General features: G+C 68.5%; 1 protein-coding gene across 1 annotated transcript in view; it reads right to left on the minus strand.

The window, feature by feature from the left end:
- Positions 1-6,768: 6,768 nt before the first annotated feature.
- Positions 6,769-18,433, minus strand: part of LOC123023651 (kielin cysteine rich BMP regulator) — a 46,817-nt gene continuing 35,152 nt past the window's right edge. Inside the window, exons 38-51 of the mRNA XM_044430558.1 lie at positions 18,064-18,234; positions 16,977-17,059; positions 15,711-15,831; positions 14,031-14,113; positions 13,536-13,635; positions 12,501-12,589; positions 11,936-12,038; positions 10,556-10,698; positions 9,803-9,975; positions 9,148-9,259; positions 8,868-8,969; positions 7,832-7,996; positions 7,120-7,441; positions 6,769-6,986 (exon numbers count right to left, since the gene is read on the minus strand). Coding sequence (XP_044286493.1) covers positions 6,769-6,986; positions 7,120-7,441; positions 7,832-7,996; positions 8,868-8,969; positions 9,148-9,259; positions 9,803-9,975; positions 10,556-10,698; positions 11,936-12,038; positions 12,501-12,589; positions 13,536-13,635; positions 14,031-14,113; positions 15,711-15,831; positions 16,977-17,059; positions 18,064-18,234 — 1,985 coding nt within the window. The remainder of the gene's footprint in view (positions 6,987-7,119; positions 7,442-7,831; positions 7,997-8,867; positions 8,970-9,147; positions 9,260-9,802; positions 9,976-10,555; positions 10,699-11,935; positions 12,039-12,500; positions 12,590-13,535; positions 13,636-14,030; positions 14,114-15,710; positions 15,832-16,976; positions 17,060-18,063; positions 18,235-18,433) is intronic.

Here is an 18,433-nt window from a genome sequence, read left to right on the forward strand (position 1 = left end):
ATTCCCCAGAACTGAAAGGTCAAGCTGATCCCCCAAATTATCAGCTTGATTTCGGGAGCAGTCGACTTTAATTTGGTGTACAAATGGCCTGATTAATACCAGATATAATCTAATTGCGTTATTCCAGAAGTTTGAATAAAGTTGTGTATGTGATTTAAGAGCATGAAAACCCTGCTGGATCAGAGCAAAGGCCCATCTGGTCTAGCAGCCAGTTCCCATGGCTGCCCCCAGGGTCCTGCGAGCAGGGCAGGTGCCAGACCTCCTCCCGCCCAGCTCCTCAGCAACTGGCGCGTGCCTCCTCCTCCTCTCCTCCAGCCCCCTTCCACTGCCACCCAGATTGGTGGCCTTTGCCACCTCCCATGGCAGCAAATTCAGTTTTTCAACTACCTGCCTTTCCTTTATGCCCTAAGCCTTCCAGCAGTCAGCTTTACAGGATGAGCCTGGGGTCCAGTGTCACGGGACAGCTAGAAAAATATCCCCCTTCTCCACTCCATGGCATTATTTACAACGCTTTGTGAAGTTCAGCTGCCCCGAGCGGCTGGCGGGCTTTCTGTTCCTCACCCGACTTCCTGAACCCCAGACTCCTGGGCCAGGCTCTGGATTCAGTGCATGGCAACCCAAGCCTGGGGAAAAACAGGTTTATTAAAGGAGAATGGCCAGTATAGGGATGGAGGGTCTTAAAACACAACAACACACACTGCACGAGGGGAGGAGACGGGGCACTGGAGAGCAAGAGTTTAGAAACAGAGCGAGCCAGAAGGGGCCTCCCGGGCCCTCTAGTCTGACCCCGGCTCCAGCCGGCTCCACTCACGACATGCCTGCCATGTGCATGTCCAGCCTATCCTTGAACACCCGCACCGATGGGGCCTCGACCACCTTCCGTGGAAGTTTCACTGGGCTCACACTGGCCAGCTTCCCCCAAGACCCCCGGCCAGTCGGCCTCCTCGGACTAAAAACGGCACAGCTGGCTGTTCGTCCCACTGACCCGTCTGCAGCACCCAACACGGCCTTCTTCCAGCTGGGCAGAGCGGTATTTCTCGGCAGAGCCCCTGGCAGCAACAGGGAACTTGTTTGCTCCCTGCTTTTATCCTGCTAGATTAACCGGAAGACTCCTGACTGCAGCCAGGGGAAAACCATTACCCTTCTGGCCTCCCCTCTTGGGGCTCGGAGGGCTGTGAACAGCTCCGGCCTTGGGGGCAATTTCGGGCATTCGGCATCCCATCGGGATCAAGCCTCGGTGCCTGGTTTTCCTGGACCGCCACAGTCAATTGCAGAGCTGCTGCGCCGAGGCACAGCAGCCCCCTGGCCTGACCCATTCATGCGCAGGCGGAGGGCCCAGGCCAGCAACCTCTCCTGCGCTCAGGCGCTTTGCCCGGAGGCCCCTCGGCTCATCTCTCACGTTCTTTTGACAGTGTCCCCCTGATTTTGCCCTCACCTGCCCAGCTGCTGGGCACATGTGATCCAGAACCTATAAAACTCTGGACGTGCTCGAAAAGCCTGTGCTTGGCCAGGCCTCTACCCTCGGCAGAGGCTGCCCGAGGGGTCTTTCAATGCACCGCTGAGGTTCGAGTTGAAGGGGGCTTCCCCGCCACATCCGTTCCACAGTGGAGGCGCCCCGATGCGTGTAAGAAGCCCCCCACGGGAAAGTGACGCGCGAAGCCCAACGCCGCCCCTGCGCGCGCACTCCCTGGGCACGAGAGGTCCTCGAAAGCGCCATGCATGGCTGGCCAAGAGTGATGGGTGTTGAGATTTAACGCCATGGGGGGAGGGGGCTTTCCTTAGGAGCCAGTACGGGCTGGCTGGGGAGGATGGGAGGCGCCTGTGGCAGCCTCTGCCGGACAGTCTCCAGGTTTCGCTTTCCAGTGGCCACGGGCGCTCGCCCCCCTCCTGCCCCGCCTCGAGCTTCGAGTTCCCTTTCCATTTCCGAAGCGCGCCCGCCGTTCGCCATCCAGCCGAGTCTTCACTGCCACGCGTGGCGGGCGGGCGGACCCCCCGGAGGTTCTCCGGAAACACGCGGCGTATTTGGCGCAGGCTCCTCGCGGGGGCCACGCGTGGGGACGGGCCGAGGGTCCTGGCCGACGGAGAGGCGCAAGGAAGCGGTTCCTCACCTCCCAGCCATCCGCGAATTGTCCGCTTCCGGGCGCTCGCCTTTCGCCCTCGCCCTCGCCGGGCTCGCTGCCGCCTCTCCGTGAGGGCCTCGTTTGGGCTCTCCGATCGATCGGTCCGCGCCGGCTTTATCGATTAGCTACGATCTGCAACGGCTGTTTCCGCGCAAGGGTCAGCGCGGGTCGGCGCCCCCTCCCCCGGGTACGAGGAACGCGTCTCCAGCGCCCCTTCTGCGGGGAGGGTGCCGCCGAGGGGGCCCTGGGGGCGGCTCTCGCCCGCCCCCTTCGCCCCGGGGTGACGTGCTCCCCGCGCGAAGCGGGCGCCGCCTCCGCTTGGCCCCTGGGCCGTTCGCCCCGGCTGCAACGCGATCGCGGCCGGCGGCCCCTTCCCCGGGCGCCTCCCGTTGGCCTCGCCCTCAGCTGAGGCGTGCGGCTCCGGTGCGCCCCTTTCCGTGCTTTCCCCTACTGCCCCCGGCAGCCCCCCCCCCCCCCGGGCGCTCCTGCCCCGCCGCTCGCTTCCCGCGCGCCTCCCGGAGCTCGCTGCCGCCTCGGGAGGAGCAGCCGCTCTTGAGTGGCTCCTTCGGGCAGCAGGTGGCAGCACACGCCATTGCTAAACTGGCCTTCCTCAGCTCGGCGGCCTCCAGGTGTGCTGGCTTGCTGGCTGGGGACGATGGGCCTTGCGGTTGAGCACTGGAAAGTGCTGCTGGCCAAAAGAGCCCGGCTTCTTTAGGATGGATAGAAGGAAGGCCCTCTTCACACCACGTGCAGCTAAACTGTGGAACTTGCTGCCACTGGGGGTGGTGAAGGCCGCCCGTCTGGGTGGCCGTAGCCGGGGCTGGAGGAGGAAGAGGCTCCCCGTGGCTACTGGCCCCGCTGGCCACGTGCTGCGCCCACTAGGAGAGGCCGCCTGCCTGCACACGCCAGTTGCTGAGGAGCTGGGCAGGGGGAGGTCTTGCGTCTGCCCTGCTTGCGGGATCTGGGGCAGCCTGTTTGCCGCCATGTGAACTGGCTGCTAGACTGGGTGGCCTTGCTCTGATCCCGCAGGGCTGCTCCCGAGGTCTCTCCCGGTGCCCCTGGAGCCGTTCCCGAGCGAATGATCCCGTCATTCCATTGCACTCCTAGCCTGCCTTTTCCTCTTTCCCTCGCACGTTGTATCCTCACGCAGCAGCCCTGTGCGATGGGTCAGGCCGCGTGGAAGCATCCGGCCCAAAGCCCCCCCCCGGGGGGGGGGCGAGCACTCAGGCCACCCTCTCCAGCCCGCACTGCCCCGGCCCGGCAACTGCCCCTCCCCCTTGTTCCCTCTCCCTTGCAAGAGTGTGTGTGTGTGTGTGGGGGGGCTCTTGGGAAGGAGAACCCTTGTGAGTGTGTGTGTGTGTGTGGGGGCTCTTGGGAAGGAGAACCCGTGTGTGTGTGTGTGTGTGTGTGTGTGTGTGTGTGTGTGCGTGCGTGCGTGCGTGCGTGCGCGGGCTCTTGGGAAGGACAAACCGGCGTGTGGGGGCTGCTTCTGCCCATCTCCATTCCAAGCCACGTGAAGCCTGCCCCTCCGTGGTTTCCGCAGGAGCGGTTGCCTGCTGAGCAGCCCCATGTCAGTGAAGGCACAGAATGGGGCCGCCCCACGGTGGACACCAAGTCGGGGCGACTGCGTGGGCTAAGCGGGGAGCGATGCCGAGGCGGCGTGGGGCCCATCCTGTTGGGGTGGGCAGGCGCCTTTGAACTTTTGTTCCCTTAAGGAGCAACTCCCATCATTCCCAGCCAGGAGGGCCACTGGCTGGAAGCCAAGGAATGTTGGCCTGGGACCCGGAGACGGGGGTTGCAGTCCCTGCTCAGCCTCGAGACGCCCTGGGGGGCTCTGGGCCAGTCGCTTCCCTTCAGCCTGACCCACCGGGACGCACGTTAGTCCAACCCCCGGGATCCTCACAAGGGCGAAGACGGCAGGCTACACATGCAGCGGGGGGGCCCCTTCATCCCGTGGAGTCCCCCTCCTGGCCTCCTCGGAAAGTCACCCTCGCCAGGGGCGCGGGCAGCGCAGCTGGGCGGGGCGGGCACCGAGAGGCGGGGGGAGGCGCGAGGATCCAATTCGGACACGGCTCGTGATGGCGCCTGCGCTCATCGGCCGCCCGACGGCGACCCCCCCCCCCGCGACGCTGCCGCCGCCCCGCGCCAAAGGGGACCGGCGGCACCCCCCGCCGGAGTGCCGGCACCCGAGGCCTGCCGCTGCTCACGAAGGGGCGCGGCCCGCATCCGCCCCGAGGTGCGCGGCGCCGGAGGGGACGTTGCCCAAAGCAGCGGCCGGGATTCCTGTTTGGAAGGGGGAGCTGACGCGCTCCCGGGACTGGCCTTCGGGCAGGGGTCGGGGGCGCCACTTGGCGGACTGCGCCCGCGGGACCCCCGCAGGAGCGGGCAGGCGGGAAGCAGGCGAGCCGTGCGGGAGGCCCCCGGGGGCGTCACGGGCGGGGAGCAGGCTGGGCGGCCGGCGGGAGAGGCGCCCCTCCCCCTCCCTCCCGCCGGAGGGGTAGGGAGCCCGCCTGGGGAGCGCCTGCCGAGCCGGTTGGAGCGGGCGGGGAACGCTCTGCGCGGGCGCCACGGGGTCCCGACCCAGGAACGGGAGTGCGCTGGGGGCTCGTGGGCGAGGGCGCCGCTAGGAAGGCAGCGCTGCGCTCCGGCGCCCGCATCTTCCGAGGCCAGGTGAGCGGCGGGGCCAGGGCATCGGCCGGACGTTCCCCGAGGGAGGGAGCCTCTGCCGACAACGGTGTGCCCCGGAGCCCTCCCGAGTGTTTTGGGTGTCAGGCCCCGCGGTCCGCCATGGCTGCTGGCGGCCCTTCAGCTCGGGGGAGGACGCGCTTTCGGCCACGGCTTGGCGGCGCCCAGAAGCGCGGGGGCCGAGCTCGCCCTGTCCAGCTGCTGGCGAGGCGCCCGGCTGGCTCCACGGGCAACCCGCACGCCCGGCGCCGGCTCGGGGCGATCTGGATTCGGCGCCCGGCGCTGATCTTGGAGCGCCCTCCGGGGCCCCACATGGTCCCACAGCCGGCCTGGCCGCGCCGCGCCGCCTCTGTAGCTGATCGCGCCTTGCGTTTGTGCGCGTGTGCTACATGGGACTTATTTCTTCCTAAAAGGTGGTAGGAGGTTTAAAATAAAACACCTTTTGTGGTGTGACTGAAGTTGTGTCCTTCAGTACTAGAGACAAACGCCTGGAAAAGGATCAGCTGGGAATAACAAGCAAGGCGCAGCGAGAGGCTCGGTCCTCAGCGCGGCTGGCAGCGCCGCCCCACCGCCACCTGCGCGGCCGGCCGGCCCCCCGCCCCGGCCCGCAGGAGGTTCGCTGACCCGCGTGGTGGGTCAGCCGAGCTCTCGTGAAAGCGCCCTCTGGCCGCCCCGAAGCTGCCTCCCCGACCCCCCCCTCCGCCTCCCCACCACCTCAGCAGGAGACGATGCTCTTCCACGCGCCCCCGAACGCAGCACAAGCCCATGGCTACCGCTGTGCTCACGGGCAGCCACTGCCCCCGAGCACGTGTGCAGAGCTCAAGCGTTACCAAAATGCATTCACACGGAAGTCTCGGAGGTCACAGCAAGTGCACAGAGTCCCCCCCCCCCATCTGTGGAGTGCGCTGCGGGGGCTGTGCAGCAAGGGCCCGTGGGATTGGTGCCAGGAGTGGCCGGGCGACATGCGGGGCACACGCCACCGGGAGCCGCAGAGCGCCTGACATCCTGTTGCGGGTGGCGAGGGTCAGTGGCTGAACAAGGAGGCCGAGCTGGGCGCTGATTTGCAGAAGGGCCACGGGGTGATGGAGGACTGCCTGCTGGGCTGCACAAGGGGACACGGGGGGGGGGCAAATGGGAACGGCCCCAGCTGAGGGCAGGGGGCTCCTCTTTCTCCACCCGGGTGCCCTGTTGCAAGGCAGGGCATTCCTGCCCGGGTCACCCCGGCAGTGGACAGGACCGAAGCCTTCCCCATCTTCCTGATTGTGGGAAAGCTTTTAAGCTTTTTACTCACGTGCAAGCGTGGGCACCAGGCCTTCCCATGGCCAGAGCCCGAAGCAGAACCAAAGCACCCCGCAGGGGAATCGCCCCTTTCTGGCCTGCCACTTCCCCAGCCAAGAGCTGGAATGCGGCGGCGAGAGCGAGGCTCCGGCAGTCTCCCCACCCAGGCAGCGCCGAGGCAGAGGAAGCCCCCCGGGGACGCGGCGGGCCTTGGCCGAGGCTCCTCCTTCCAGATTTGGCCTCCAGGGCCTGGCCAGGAGGCTGGTCCCCCAGGGCCCCCTCTGGGTAACAGGGGGGGCTGTAGCCGGGGGGGCTACTTGGCGCAGGAGGCCGGTTGTCTGCACGGAGGCGCTGGCCGTGCATGCGGCGCGGGGCGAGCGAGCCGGCGGGAGACTTGGGCATATTCCGGACCCAAAGCAACGAGAGGATCCCCGGTCTGCGACTGGGCCGCTCACACGACGCCGCTGCCACCGTTGCTGCCTTTTGCATAATTTATTCTGGCGCCATGGTTGCAGCCGCCATGCGGTCGCGGAGGTGTCTGGGCGGGGAGGGAAGCCGCTCCTGACTCCCTCCCTCTTTCCCGAGGGCTGCGGTGGTCTCTCGGCGAAGCGCGAAGCCCCCGAGGCGCTCCGCGCGGGGAGGGGCGGCGTCCGGGCGGCGTCCTCGGCGGGCGCCCGGTGCGCGCTCAGAGGGCGCCGTGGACGATGCGCGGACAGGCCTCGGGCGGCACGCAGCGCGCCTCGTGCTCCACCAGCCCCGCGGGGCACTGGCAGCCCGGCACGCAGGGCTTGAAGCAGCGCGACTCCAGCGCCCCCAGCGGCGCGGCGTGGTCCACGCAGGTCCTGGGGCAGGGCGGCCCGCACTCGTCGAACACGTAGCCCCGCTCCTGCGGGCAGCCCACGGCTGTGGGGAGACGGCGCTGTGACGGGGCGCCGGCCGCGGGCGGGCGCGCCTTTCACCCGCGGGAGCCTCCGCGGCTGCCGGGAGCGCCCCCCGCCCGCCCCCCCCCCCGCCCGCCAGGGGCCCGGCCCCTCACCGCAGAGCGCGGGCGAGCGCCAGCGCAGCACCAGCCCGGCGTGGCGGCACTGGGCGGCGTAGGCGGCCAGCGCCTCGCAGAGGCAGTCGTCGGCGGCGGCGGCCGCGCAGGCGCACAGGTCGAACACGCAGGCGGCGAAGAAGGGCTCGGGCGGCACGGCGGCGTGGCAGCGCTCGAAGGGCGGCGCCTGCAGCGCCTTGCACCGCGCGTTGGCCTCCTTGCGCGCGCGGTAGCCTGCCTCCTTGCAGGGGTCCGCGTCCGTCCCGTCGGCGCAGCCGCCCCCCGGCGCGGGCCCGGACGCGCTGCCGTTGGCCGCGGCCACCTGCCGAGAGAGGCGTGCGTGCTCAGCGGCGGCCTCCCCGCCCCCCCCCGGCGCGCCCCGCGGCGGCTGCGGAGGGGAGGCGGCGAGCAGGCCGAGGCCCGGGCGTCCCCCCGAGAGTGGGCAGCGAGGGCAGGCGCGCGCCTGTACGGACGACAGCGCGGGGTGGGCCGCCCCTCCCTCCTGCGCCGCCTCCATGAACGCCCCTTCCTCCGTCGGCTTCCTGCAAGCTCCCTGGGGCAGGGGCTTGGCCGCTTGTTCTCGCAAGCGCCATCGTCGGCGCTGGTGCCGTGCAGACAACCGCCGTCCCGCCCCGGCCTTCCTGCCGAGGCTCCCCTGGGATTCTGTGGCCCCCCGGGGGCTAGCCCGACCCCGCCTCTGCCCTGCCTTGACCTTCCAGCTGTTGCCAAACGCCGCCTCCGACAGGGCCAGGTGTCCGGACCGCAGCCGCAGGTCGTCCTGGGGGTAGCCGTTGAAGTTGCCGCAGAGCCCGCAGGTGCGCCCCTTGTACGTGCCGGGCACGCTGACCTCCAGGTGGGAGCGGCCGTTCCAGAGCACCTGGGAGGGGTGGCAGAGAGGTGCAGGGACGGCTCGCCCGTGCCCGGCCGTCCTGCAGCCACCCGGAGAGCCCGGCCCCACCTCGGATGCGCCCCGCTGACGCGAGGCCACACAGGCCCAGCAGCCACTGGGTGCGAGGCCCGGGCGGAGGAGCCTTCCCGGCCTGGTGTCCCCGAGGCGCCCGGGCGCCACACCCGCTGGCCGTGCGGGCAGCAGTCCCAGCCGCTCTTGGGGTGTCATCCGGCACGCCTGGAGAGCTCAGGCTGCTGCGTGGCCAGATGTGGGGGAGCCAGAGCTGCCCCCCCTGTGCTCTGACACGCCTGCAGAGGGTGTGGGTCTCATGCGCCCGTTTTGGCAACAGGGCCTGGGGAAGGGGGGCTCCCCGGCGGATGCCCAGTTGCTCCGGGGAAAACACGTGCTGGGCATCCAGGGCAGGGCTGTGACGACCCCTCCCCAAGTCCAGCTCTGGTGCCCGGCAGACTTTTTCGGGTGCTCATCGCTGGCAGGGGAAGCGGGCCGAGCCGAGGTCAAGCCGGTGCACGGCGCGCATCCAAAGCTGGCAAGAGTGTGCGCAGAAAGCGGACTCTGGCGGCGCCGCGGTGCGTGGGCAGCACAAAACGCCAGACGGCTCGCCTCGCCTCACCTCCTGGCGCGTGTCCACACAAACGCTCGGCCCCCCGGAGCCCAGCCAGATCCGGGCGGATCGAAAGCCGGCCGGAGCGCGGGAGCCGAGGCCAGGGACCCGCCGGATGCCCGCCCAGGCGGACCCCGCGCCCCCCCCATGCACTGGCCGCGCACCGAACTGGCTGGAGGAGCGGCCCCTCCCCCTGCCACTCCTACGGGATGCCCCCCCAGCCTTCCCGCCCGGCACCTTGACGCCAACATGGGTGGTCAGCAGCAGGGCGTTGGCCTGCCGCTCCAGGTACAGGTGCGGCTCCTTCAGGAAGGGGAGGGCCACCGCCTGGGCATCCACCTGGGGAGGGCGGGAAGGCCGGCTCAGGCTGCGGCCGGCGGGCGCTCATGCCAGCGTACCCGGCTGCCCGGGCCCCCTGGCAGGGGGCACACAGGCAAGAGCAGGTGCCAGGTGCAGCGGTGCACCCCCCAAGCTCCTGCTCATGGGGGGGCTGCGGACCAGAGCCCCCACTCCTCACCGTGACGGCGTGGTCCTGGAGCAGCCGCACGGTGGTGCCCCCGATGAGCACAGCCACCTCCTTGGTCCAGGACACGCCCCGACGCCCACGGTCCTCGTTGGTGACGTGAATGCTGCCACGGGGGGGGGCAGGGTCAGTATGGGGGTGCCGGAGCCAGCACAGCCCCCACAGGGCTGGTGCGATGGCGCCCAGGTCCCGGCTCTGCCCCCCGGCCGCAGGCTCCAAGCAGAAGGACGCAGGCACCCCACTCCCCGTTCCTTCCCAACGGCCGCAGGGATGTGGGGCCCACGGAGAGGCTGCCCTGCCCGCGAGGGGCCTCTGTGCAGGGCGGGGCATTCCAGGGGTGGGACGCCCCAGCTCCGTCCGGGGGGGCTGGCGAGTGCCAGGACCGATGGTGCCCTTCGTTGGAGTTGGCCCCTTCCTAGGACCAGGGGCTCCCGCTGCCACAAGGGCGACAGACGCTGCAGGATCTCTCCCCGGAACCCAGCCCTGAGCCCCCCTCCCCCCCGGCCCCGAGCAGGGCTGGCCCTCGGTGCCCCACGCTGCCCCACGGCCCCCCTCCTCTGGCGCAGGAAGCAGGCTCCCCTCCCTCCCCTCCCCGGGCTGCTGCGGGCTGGGCTCCAGCGGGCACTCGCGAGTGGCAAGGGGGGCTCACCTGAAGTCCCCCCCCTCGCAGTCCTGCGCCAGGACGTAGGTGCAGCTGCCCTGGAAGTGGAGCATCTTGCCGTCGAACGTGCGGTAGTGGGGGTCCCCGAAGGCCACGCAGGTTGCCGGGTGCGGCACGCAGCGTGGGCAGCACAGCCCGGGCACCAGGGTGGGCGTCTCATCCTGCCGGCAGTGGCAGGGGCCAAGGCTCAGGGCTGCCTTCCGGCTTCCGCTCCAGCCAGCCCGACACCCCCTGCCCCGTGTCCCCCCCCGGCGGCCAGTCCGCCCCCGAGAAGAGCTGCGCTCGCCGGCCTCCTGGGGCAGCCTAGTGGCGCCAGAGCCGCCCGGGGGCAGCCCCAGAGCGGTGCTCAGAGGGGCGCTGGGGCCGCCTGCCCCCTCCTCGGACTGCTTAGCTGCAGGCCTCGTGGCGGCTGGGGAGGGGGCCGGGCCTTTTCCCAGCGCCCCTCGACCCTCCCTGTGCAGCGCGAAGGCCTTTGGGCGTCTGCTCTGGAACGGGCCCCGCTGACCCCCGTCGCTAGGCAAAGTGGCTGCTCCGGCGGTGGCGCCGCAGCGTTTCTGGCAGGCTGTGGAATCTGCCTGGGAGAAGGGAGCGGAAAGGTGGCCCGGGGGCAGAGCGGAGCCCCTGCGAGCGGGGAGGCACTGGCATCTCTGCCCCCTCCGCCAGTGGCCCCAAGAGGCAAGCCCCAGGGCCTGGGGCCCTGCGCCTGGGCGGCTCCCCTCCCCACGGCGCCCCCCAACTCACGGCCGTGCAGGCGGTGGGGGGGCAGCGCTCGCTCTGGCAGCGCACTTCTCCGGAGACGCAGGCGCAGGCCGTGCAGGCGTCCACCTGCCAGCGCTTGCCGGACGGGAAGACGCGGCCTTGGTGGGAGCAGTTGCCGCTGGCATCTGGGGGGGACCGGAAGGGGGAGCGGTGTGCTTGCGGCCTGGGGGCGTGCGCTCTCCCGGAAGCGCACCTGGGCTGCTTCCCTGCCCGCAAAGCACCTTTGATGCACTGGAAGCCCTCGGCCTGCATCCTCCGGCCGTAACCCCACACACGACCTTGTGGGGCAGGCCAGTGTCACCGGGGTCTGAAGGCGCTCTTGCGCGCTTAAGCGTGTGCACTGTTTAACTGCCACTTGGGAGCACCTGATCTGCAAGCGGCGAGTGCAGAAACAGTAATCGGTACCTCAGAGACGCTGCCCGGAGGGAAAGCCCACGGCGGCAGGTGTGTCTGCAAGATGCACCCGAAAGCCATCGCATTCCCCCTCTCCGGGCACACCTGCCGCCGGGCCACGTGCCCCGTATCCTGCCCCCAAGGCAGCGTCCTTGGCCCACGGGGCTCTCGGCCGCCACACGTGGTCCGAGGCAGGAACGGGCAGGCTCTGGCCCTCGGGAGGCACTCCCGGGACCCTGTGCCACAGGCCAGACCGGCTACAGCGGAGGGCCGGGCAGAACATCTGGGCGGCTGCAGCTGGCCCAGCCTCACTTTGCAGCAGCGCTGGGGGCAAACACGAACGGGGGCAGTCGTCCGGGGGACCTGCCGGGAAGGGGTTTGTGTTCTGTGTTGTGATCTGGAAAGCACGGGCAGCGGGCGGCTGCAGGGCAAGCCCCCACCCCAGCTTGTTTTGATGCCTGCCACTCGACCCGCGTCTTCATGCACATGCCCCCAGCAAGCCGCACAACCACCCTGTGGGGCAGGACAGTGCTGCTATCCCTCTATTGTGGGATCAGGTGGGGTAGAGGGAAGGGGCCGCCTGGGGAACTCCTGGCAGGCAGGGGGAGCTGCATCCGCTCCCAGCACTGAGGTGCCCTTAAGCAGGCGGGCAGCTATTGGTTGGGGTGCGGGGAGTGTGCCAGGGCTGGTGCCATGCCAGCTTTTGCTGCCGGGGCAGGAGATGGGCAAGTCCCGGGCGCCTGGCATTGCCGGCCCAGGTGGCTTCAGCAGCCCAGAAGAGATGCTTGCGGGAAAGCGAAGCACAGGTCACACGCCCCAGGGTGTGGCGTGGCATGTTTGTCCTTTGCTAGCAGGAGCCGGGGTGGCATTTCTTCTATCCGGCAGAGTCCCTTCGTTCTACAAGGAGGTCCCACAGAACAGGCCCTGCCCCAGGCCAGGCAGACTGGCCAGCCCAGCCGCTGGTCCTACCTTGGCACTGGGCGCAGCACTGGCCGGGCAGCCGAACCGTCGCGAGGCCCTCCTGGCACGCCGCGGGCAGGCATTCCTGGATCTGGCACTCAATGTGCCCCAGCTGAACAGCAGGCAGAGAGGCCGGCGTCAGAAGTGGGGGAGAAGGGGCACAGAGCCCCCCCCTTTCTGACCCACGGCCCACCACCGCGACCCTGAGCTCTTCTGCCCAGCCCCCCTCACTTTCACCTGCACCGTTCGCTCCAGGTCGCCTCGAGAGCCGCAGGTGGGTCTCCGGAAACGCCTGCCTCAAAGGCAGTGCCAGAGCTCCCCTCTGCCCACAAGGCTCTGCATGTCCCAGCAGATCAGAGCACTGCAAGTGGCCATTTCTCGGCCTCAGTCTCCTCCTTCGTGAAATGGGAACAGTGAGAACGCGACCACCGGCTCTGGGGCTTCGGGTGCAGGCCAGAGATACCGCCAGACGCTGGTCAGTGGCGTGTCTCCTTCCGATTGCTCAGCAACCAGAAACGCTCTGCCCCCAGAGGGGATGGGGGGGGTCCTGGCAGAGAGCCCCTCCTGGCCTTACGTTGCACGAGCAGGAGACACAGCTGTCGGCACCGTCCTTCCAGGTCTCCCCGTCGGGCACACGCCGTCCCTCGGCCTCAATCACACACTCTGCAAAAGGGAGGACGGATGCCTTGGCTGGGGGGCAGGCACAGAATCTTTTGGCCAGGGGGACCTACCTGGAAACCTGGGGCAGGCCGGGGGCCTGGGAGGAAAGAGGCGCTCAAAGGTTGAGGTTCTGGGGCCACGAGGCGGATCCAGCCCTCTGGTCCGAGCAAAGGAAACGTGGAAACGTGGCGGCTGTTCTACCCGAAGTGACTCGCGAGAAATCAAGTCAGCAGGGAGTTCTGTGACGGCTGCGTGGCACTGGGAGCCGGAGTCCGGCCATCCAGAGGGCTGGGCCGAGCTGCCGGACTGGGCCAGAGCGGGGGCTGTTTCTGAGGAAGGCTCCGGCCGGGAGGGGGCGGTCTGTTCTCTCCCTTGAAGAAATCCCCCACGGACTGCAGGGCGGCCCGGTCGTTCCAGAGCCCCAGCCGGCCATCTCACGTGGCCACCCAGCAAGCAGGCGCGCGTCCCGGGGGGAGCGGGGGCCCCACCAGGGAGTGGGCTGCTGCTTCCCGTGGGTGGCCTCGTGCGCTGGCTCCTTTGCAGGATGGGAGTGGGGGCAGCTTGCCTTGCCTGGAGGCAGTAAACTGGGTCTGGGCCAGAGGCCCTGTTTATGCTCTCAAGTTCTGCCTGTGTGTGTCTGTGTATAAAGGCCTCGTCTCCCAAGGACCCAGCTCTCTGTAAGGGGGGGGGGAGATGCCTGATTTCAGGAGAAGTTCAGCCAGAAAGATTCAAGGGTGGGGCACTGGTGGGTAAGAAGCTGGCTGATTTGGGGGAGCCGATGCAGCAGGGACCCTTCGCCGTCTCCCCCGCCCCCCCCCAGCTCAGTCCATGCCTGTGGGCCTCCTGAAGATTCAGGCTCCACATGAATGACTCAGGGCTCTAGTCCTCATGGGTCACGCCCAACACATTCAAGGGCACGTGTGGGAGCACCGGGGGGGGGGGGGCTCACCGTCGCAGACCGGGCAGCAGGCGCCAGGCGGGGTGAAGCGCTCCGCGGAGGGACAGCTCAGCGGCGGGCATTCTCGGCGCACGCAAACCCAGGTCAGGTCCTGCAAGAGATGGGCAGCCGCTGGGCCGGGGAACCGAGGCGGCTGGGGCGGCGCGGGGGCGGCTGGGAGCAGACCGGCTGCCCGCCGATCCTCCCTTCTTCACGAGGGCAGCGCAGGGACAAGGAGCGGGACCCCCACCCGGGGACGGCCCCGCCGGCGCCCCCTAGCGGTCCACCCGCGGAAAGAGGCCATCCACAGGGCAGGCTCGGCCCCTGCCACCCCCAGCACCCCAGGGGCAGAAGTCCAGGGTCGGGGGGGGCTGGTCCTGAAGGTGCAGCACCATCCCGGCCTGCAGAGGCTTCTCCGAGGCAAGGCCAGGGCGCCCCGCTCTCTGCAGCAGCTCCGAGGCGCCCCGCACGCGCTCGCCCGCATGGGTGGGCCGCGGGGGGGCTCACCTGGCATTGGCAGGTGTAGCAGGGCACGTCCGCACTGTGCACCTCGTTGCCCACCAGGCCGGCGGTGCAGTTGCCCAGGGCTTCTGCAAGGCAGGATCCGCGCAGCGGGTGAGCCGTCGGCTGGAAGCCCCTCACCAAGCCTCGCCACAGCCCTGCAAGGCGGGCCGGTGTCCCGAGAACTTCAGGTGTGGGGGGCTGCGTGGGAGACCGGGAGGGGCTTGCAGGATGAAATACACCGCCTTTGGGCGCGGCGCACAGGCCCTCAGCTTCGTGCCACCACACCTGAGCCCGGCGGTTGAACGTCTTACGGCCCAAGAGGCGCACAGAGTTTTGGAGAAGCCCTTTCAGGGGGGAGGGGGGAGATGCATTCCAGTGACGGGTGAGAGCAAATGGGGAGGGGCAAACCCAGCAGCCTGTGTTGGCTTAAAGCCCTCATGGCTTCTCTGTGGGGGGGGGCTTACTCCACCCCCCTTCTGGGCTGCGCATGGGCCCACCCTGCCAGGTCTCCACAGAGTGCCATGTGCCGCCTGCACACGTGGCAGAAACCGCCCAGACGTGTCGCCGGGGAAGCGCAGCACAGCTGCACTGGCAGGAAATCCACAGTTCAGGGGAGTGATGCCCCCCCCAATAACCCAGTGGCCGTGGGAGGCTGCAGCTGTGGGGCAGTGGGCCTTCGGGAGCACGGCCGGCCGGCCAGCCCTCGGTCTGCAATGAGGGGCGCTGCGCAAGGGCTTGGTGCGCAGGTTCTGCCTGGAAGAAGCTGCCCAGATGCCCCGGGAAAGCTGTGCGGTTGCGCCTGCCGCTTCCCCGCCCCCTCCCATGCACGCCTGCATGCGCAGCGTTGGGGAAGAGCATGCGGCAAAGTTTCCATATGGTGCCGCTGCTCTGCGGCAAGGTCCTATTCGGATGCGCCTCTACAGAAGGGGGGGCTGCTGGGAAGGGAGCATCTGTGGCTGCTGATGGTCCCCCCATCCCACAGCAAGCGAGGGCAGCCGCTCCCTGCAGGCTCCCCCACAAGCAGGTCCGCCGCCAGCGTGATGCTCTGGGGCACGAGGCACATCAGGCGCAGGGCCGCGTCCAGCCAGCGACGGCCTGTGCAAAGGGGCCTCGGAAGGGCCTGGAAGAGCCCCACGCCGGGCATTTGCGAGTGGGGGGCCGTGCGGCAAGCAGGTGGGAAAGGGCTGGGAGGCTCCACGTGGAGCGGGCCCCCCGAACGCCCCTGCCCCTCCTCCCGCCCGCCTCCCTCCTGGCTCTTCGCACCCCAGTGCCCAGCGGATCAAGGATTTCCCTTTGCCCCAGGAGTCCCGTCTGGGCTGCAAGGGAAGCAGCCGTGCAGGGCGCAATGGGGCCCAGAGCCAGCACACAGGCCCCAGCTCCAGACGCAGGTCGGCCCGGGCGTGCCACAAGCCGGGGGCCCCGAGCCCCCCTCCCACCACGGGAGGGGCAGGGGGTGTCCCACTGGGGCGAAAGTACGCCAGAGTGCGGTGGCAGGGTGCGCCTCGCGGCTGGAAACAATGGGTGCTGCTCCCTCGTTTAGAGAAATAGGGCTGAAGGGTGAGGGGCAGTCCCCGAACAGGCCCCGCGAGCCCCCCCGCGCGGAGGGCCAGTCGTGCGCAAGAAGCGCCTCGAGGAGAGGAGCCCCGAGTGCCCTGCCAGCCTGCAGGGCGTGGGGAGACTCACGCGCACAGGTGGGGCAGCAGCGCCCGGGGCCGGGGGCTTGGACCTGCTCTGGGGGGCAGTCTAGGAGGCTGGGGCAGGGCCTGCGGAAGCAGCGGATGTGTTGCTCTCCATCCGACAGCAGCTGGGAAGGGGAGGAGAGGAGACGGGGAGCACAGGTCAGGGCTCTTCCGGGAGGCTTCCTCGTGCCCGCACGGGATGGGGCATGTGCTGGCCCATGTTTCTGGCAGAGCAACATGCGCAGCCCCTCCTGTCTGGCCTGGCTAAGGGGCTTTCCTCTCTGCTTCCGGGCTCTCCCTTGCCTCCCACTCCCCCTCCTGGGCCACGGTGTGTTTCCAGCAGTGGGGTCCCAGCGGTCAGCCGATCCCCCTTGGTGCACAGCCAAGAGAGTGGGATCTGCTGAGGGTTCTGGGAGAAACGCCGGCCAGCACGGAGCGGGGGCAGGTGGGTGAGGTGCGTGTGGATTCGCAGCCCCAGCTGCTCCGGGGGGCGACACCCCTTCCGGCCAGGAGATGCGCCCAGGCTGCTTCCAGGAAGTGCAGCTCAGCTGTCGGGGAGGATGACCCCAGCAGCGGGGGGGCGTGTGGCCTGGAAGGACGGGATTTGCCCGGAAAGGCGCCTGCAGGCGGAGCGGCGGCTGCAGAGGAGTTGACCCACCAGCCTGAGGAGGCCTGACGTGACACGCCGACGGTCCCCGAGGGCCAGGCAAGAGTCCGGATCCCCGAGCAGATGGTGCTTCGTCTTCTGTCTATTTTGGGCCGCTATGAACTGAGCTGGCTTTCCCTGGAGCAAATCCCAGGGGGGAAAGTGGCGGAAGCCTATGCCACCCCCAGGGGAATTCCATGCCCCTGGACTGAGCCAGCGTGGCTGTTCCACCCCCTGACGTGGCACGGGCTTCCTGGCTGTGGCTCCCCACCTCTGGCCACGGAGGGTCACACCTGGCAGTGGTCAAGCCACATGGATCCAGGTCTGCTGCAGGGAATGCGATTAAGTTGCTTCCAATTCGGCAAGAAACTTGACCGGATGAAAAGGACAATGCGGAAAAAGCCCAGAGGTGGGATGGGGGTTGCCTGCGGCAGCCTCTCCAAAGGCTTTGGACTGGGCCCCTCGGCCCTGGCCAGGAGGGTCACTGGTCAGGGATCCTGGGAGCTGCGCTACTCTCGCAGGCCTCTGGAGGGCGCCAGGCTGGGGAAGGCTACTTCTGAGGGCTGGGCTGGATGACCTCAAGGCACACCTGGCCCCTGAGGCTTTAAGAACCTTGGTCCTCACCTCACAGGTGCAGATCTCACAGGGGTCCTCTCCCGGCTGGAAACTCTCACCTGGTGCATAAGTCTGGCCCCCGTAACTGCAGTCTGCGAGGAGAGAAGCCAAGATGGTGGCTTGGGGGGCAAAGGAAATGACGCGCCCAGCAGCTCTAGGGGGATCTGGGCCACTTTTGGGGGGGCAGTGAGTGGGCAGCAAAGGCGCCTCCTGAACCACCGTGAGGAAGAAATAGGAGGGGTGAGGAGGGAGTGCAGCTCACCCCCCCCCCCCGGGATTCCCTTCCACTCTATGAATCAGAAATGCTGAAAATACAAGGTCTGTTGGTGGGAGACAAGCCCTCCGAGTGGGGTGGGGTGAGGTGGCGTCCTGCAACAGCAGTGGGCTGGACTAGATGGCCTTCAGGACCCCTCCCCACTCTGCGATTCTATGATCCTATAATATCTGGAAGTGGCTTGAGAGAAAAATTGTTTCCCAGAGCATAAATGCATCTTTTGTTTTTCTCTCTCTGGTCCAATAGGTCTTGCAGGTTCCCAAAACAATACACAAAACCTGCTGCACCTGTTGGTGAAAGCAAACGGTCAGCACAGCCGCCAATCCTTTTCAAGCCACTTTCACATGCAGCCAAAACCACATCCTTCTCCAGTCTTGCAGCCCGTTCCCCGGAGCACGAACACCAAGCCCGGCTCCACCTCGCAGGGAGAGTCAAGGCATGCAGTAAACTTCCCCTGACATGCTCATGCATGCACACAGTGGGGTGAACATGCAGAGGCGTGGGGAGGCCATCCTCAGGTCCTCCCAGCGAGCCCAACTTGCCCAGAGGGCTTCTGGCCAGGCCGTGCGTTACAGTGACCGGAAGCCGCTCACGCCCCGCTCAGTCCACCCTGGGCTCTGGGACCACTGCGGTGGGCGCACGCAACATGCGCGCCACTGAGCCCCACCCGCGGCCCGTGGGCACCGTGGCTGGCGAGGGGCTCAACGCCGACTCTCCCTGCCGGCCTGTGCCCACTGAAGCGGGCCTGGCCCCCTCCGCGGCGCGGCTGTGGGGCGTGTGCGGCACAAGCCCTCCGGGGGTTCTCCAGCTGCAGCACCGCACCTGGGCACAGGGGGCAGCACTCCCCAGGGACGTCCACCGGGTCCGCGCAGGCGCTCACGCAGGCGATCCGGGCGCAGGTGGCCACGCCGTCCAGGCACGCGCAGGCCACGCAAGGTGCGGAGGAGAGCCAGCCGCTGCCGTCGGCACGCTCCCGGCCCTCGTGCGTGCAGCCTGCGCGAGCGGCAGGGACAGCGGTCAGACTCACGGCACCCCCACCCCCCGCCCCTGCCCGGCCACATGGCACTCCCCCCCGCTCTGTCGCCTGCCGTCCCCCTCCAAAGGCCGGAGGGCAACTTTCCAGGCGCAGCACGTGCTGCTCTGCCGAACCAGCGGCCCTTCCCGCCTTTAGCCACCAGTCTAAGCATCTGGG

This window comes from Varanus komodoensis, unplaced genomic scaffold (assembly GCF_004798865.1).
Source record: "Varanus komodoensis strain SLA01 unplaced genomic scaffold, ASM479886v1 scaffold1, whole genome shotgun sequence".
Lineage (NCBI taxonomy): Eukaryota > Metazoa > Chordata > Lepidosauria > Squamata > Varanidae > Varanus > Varanus komodoensis.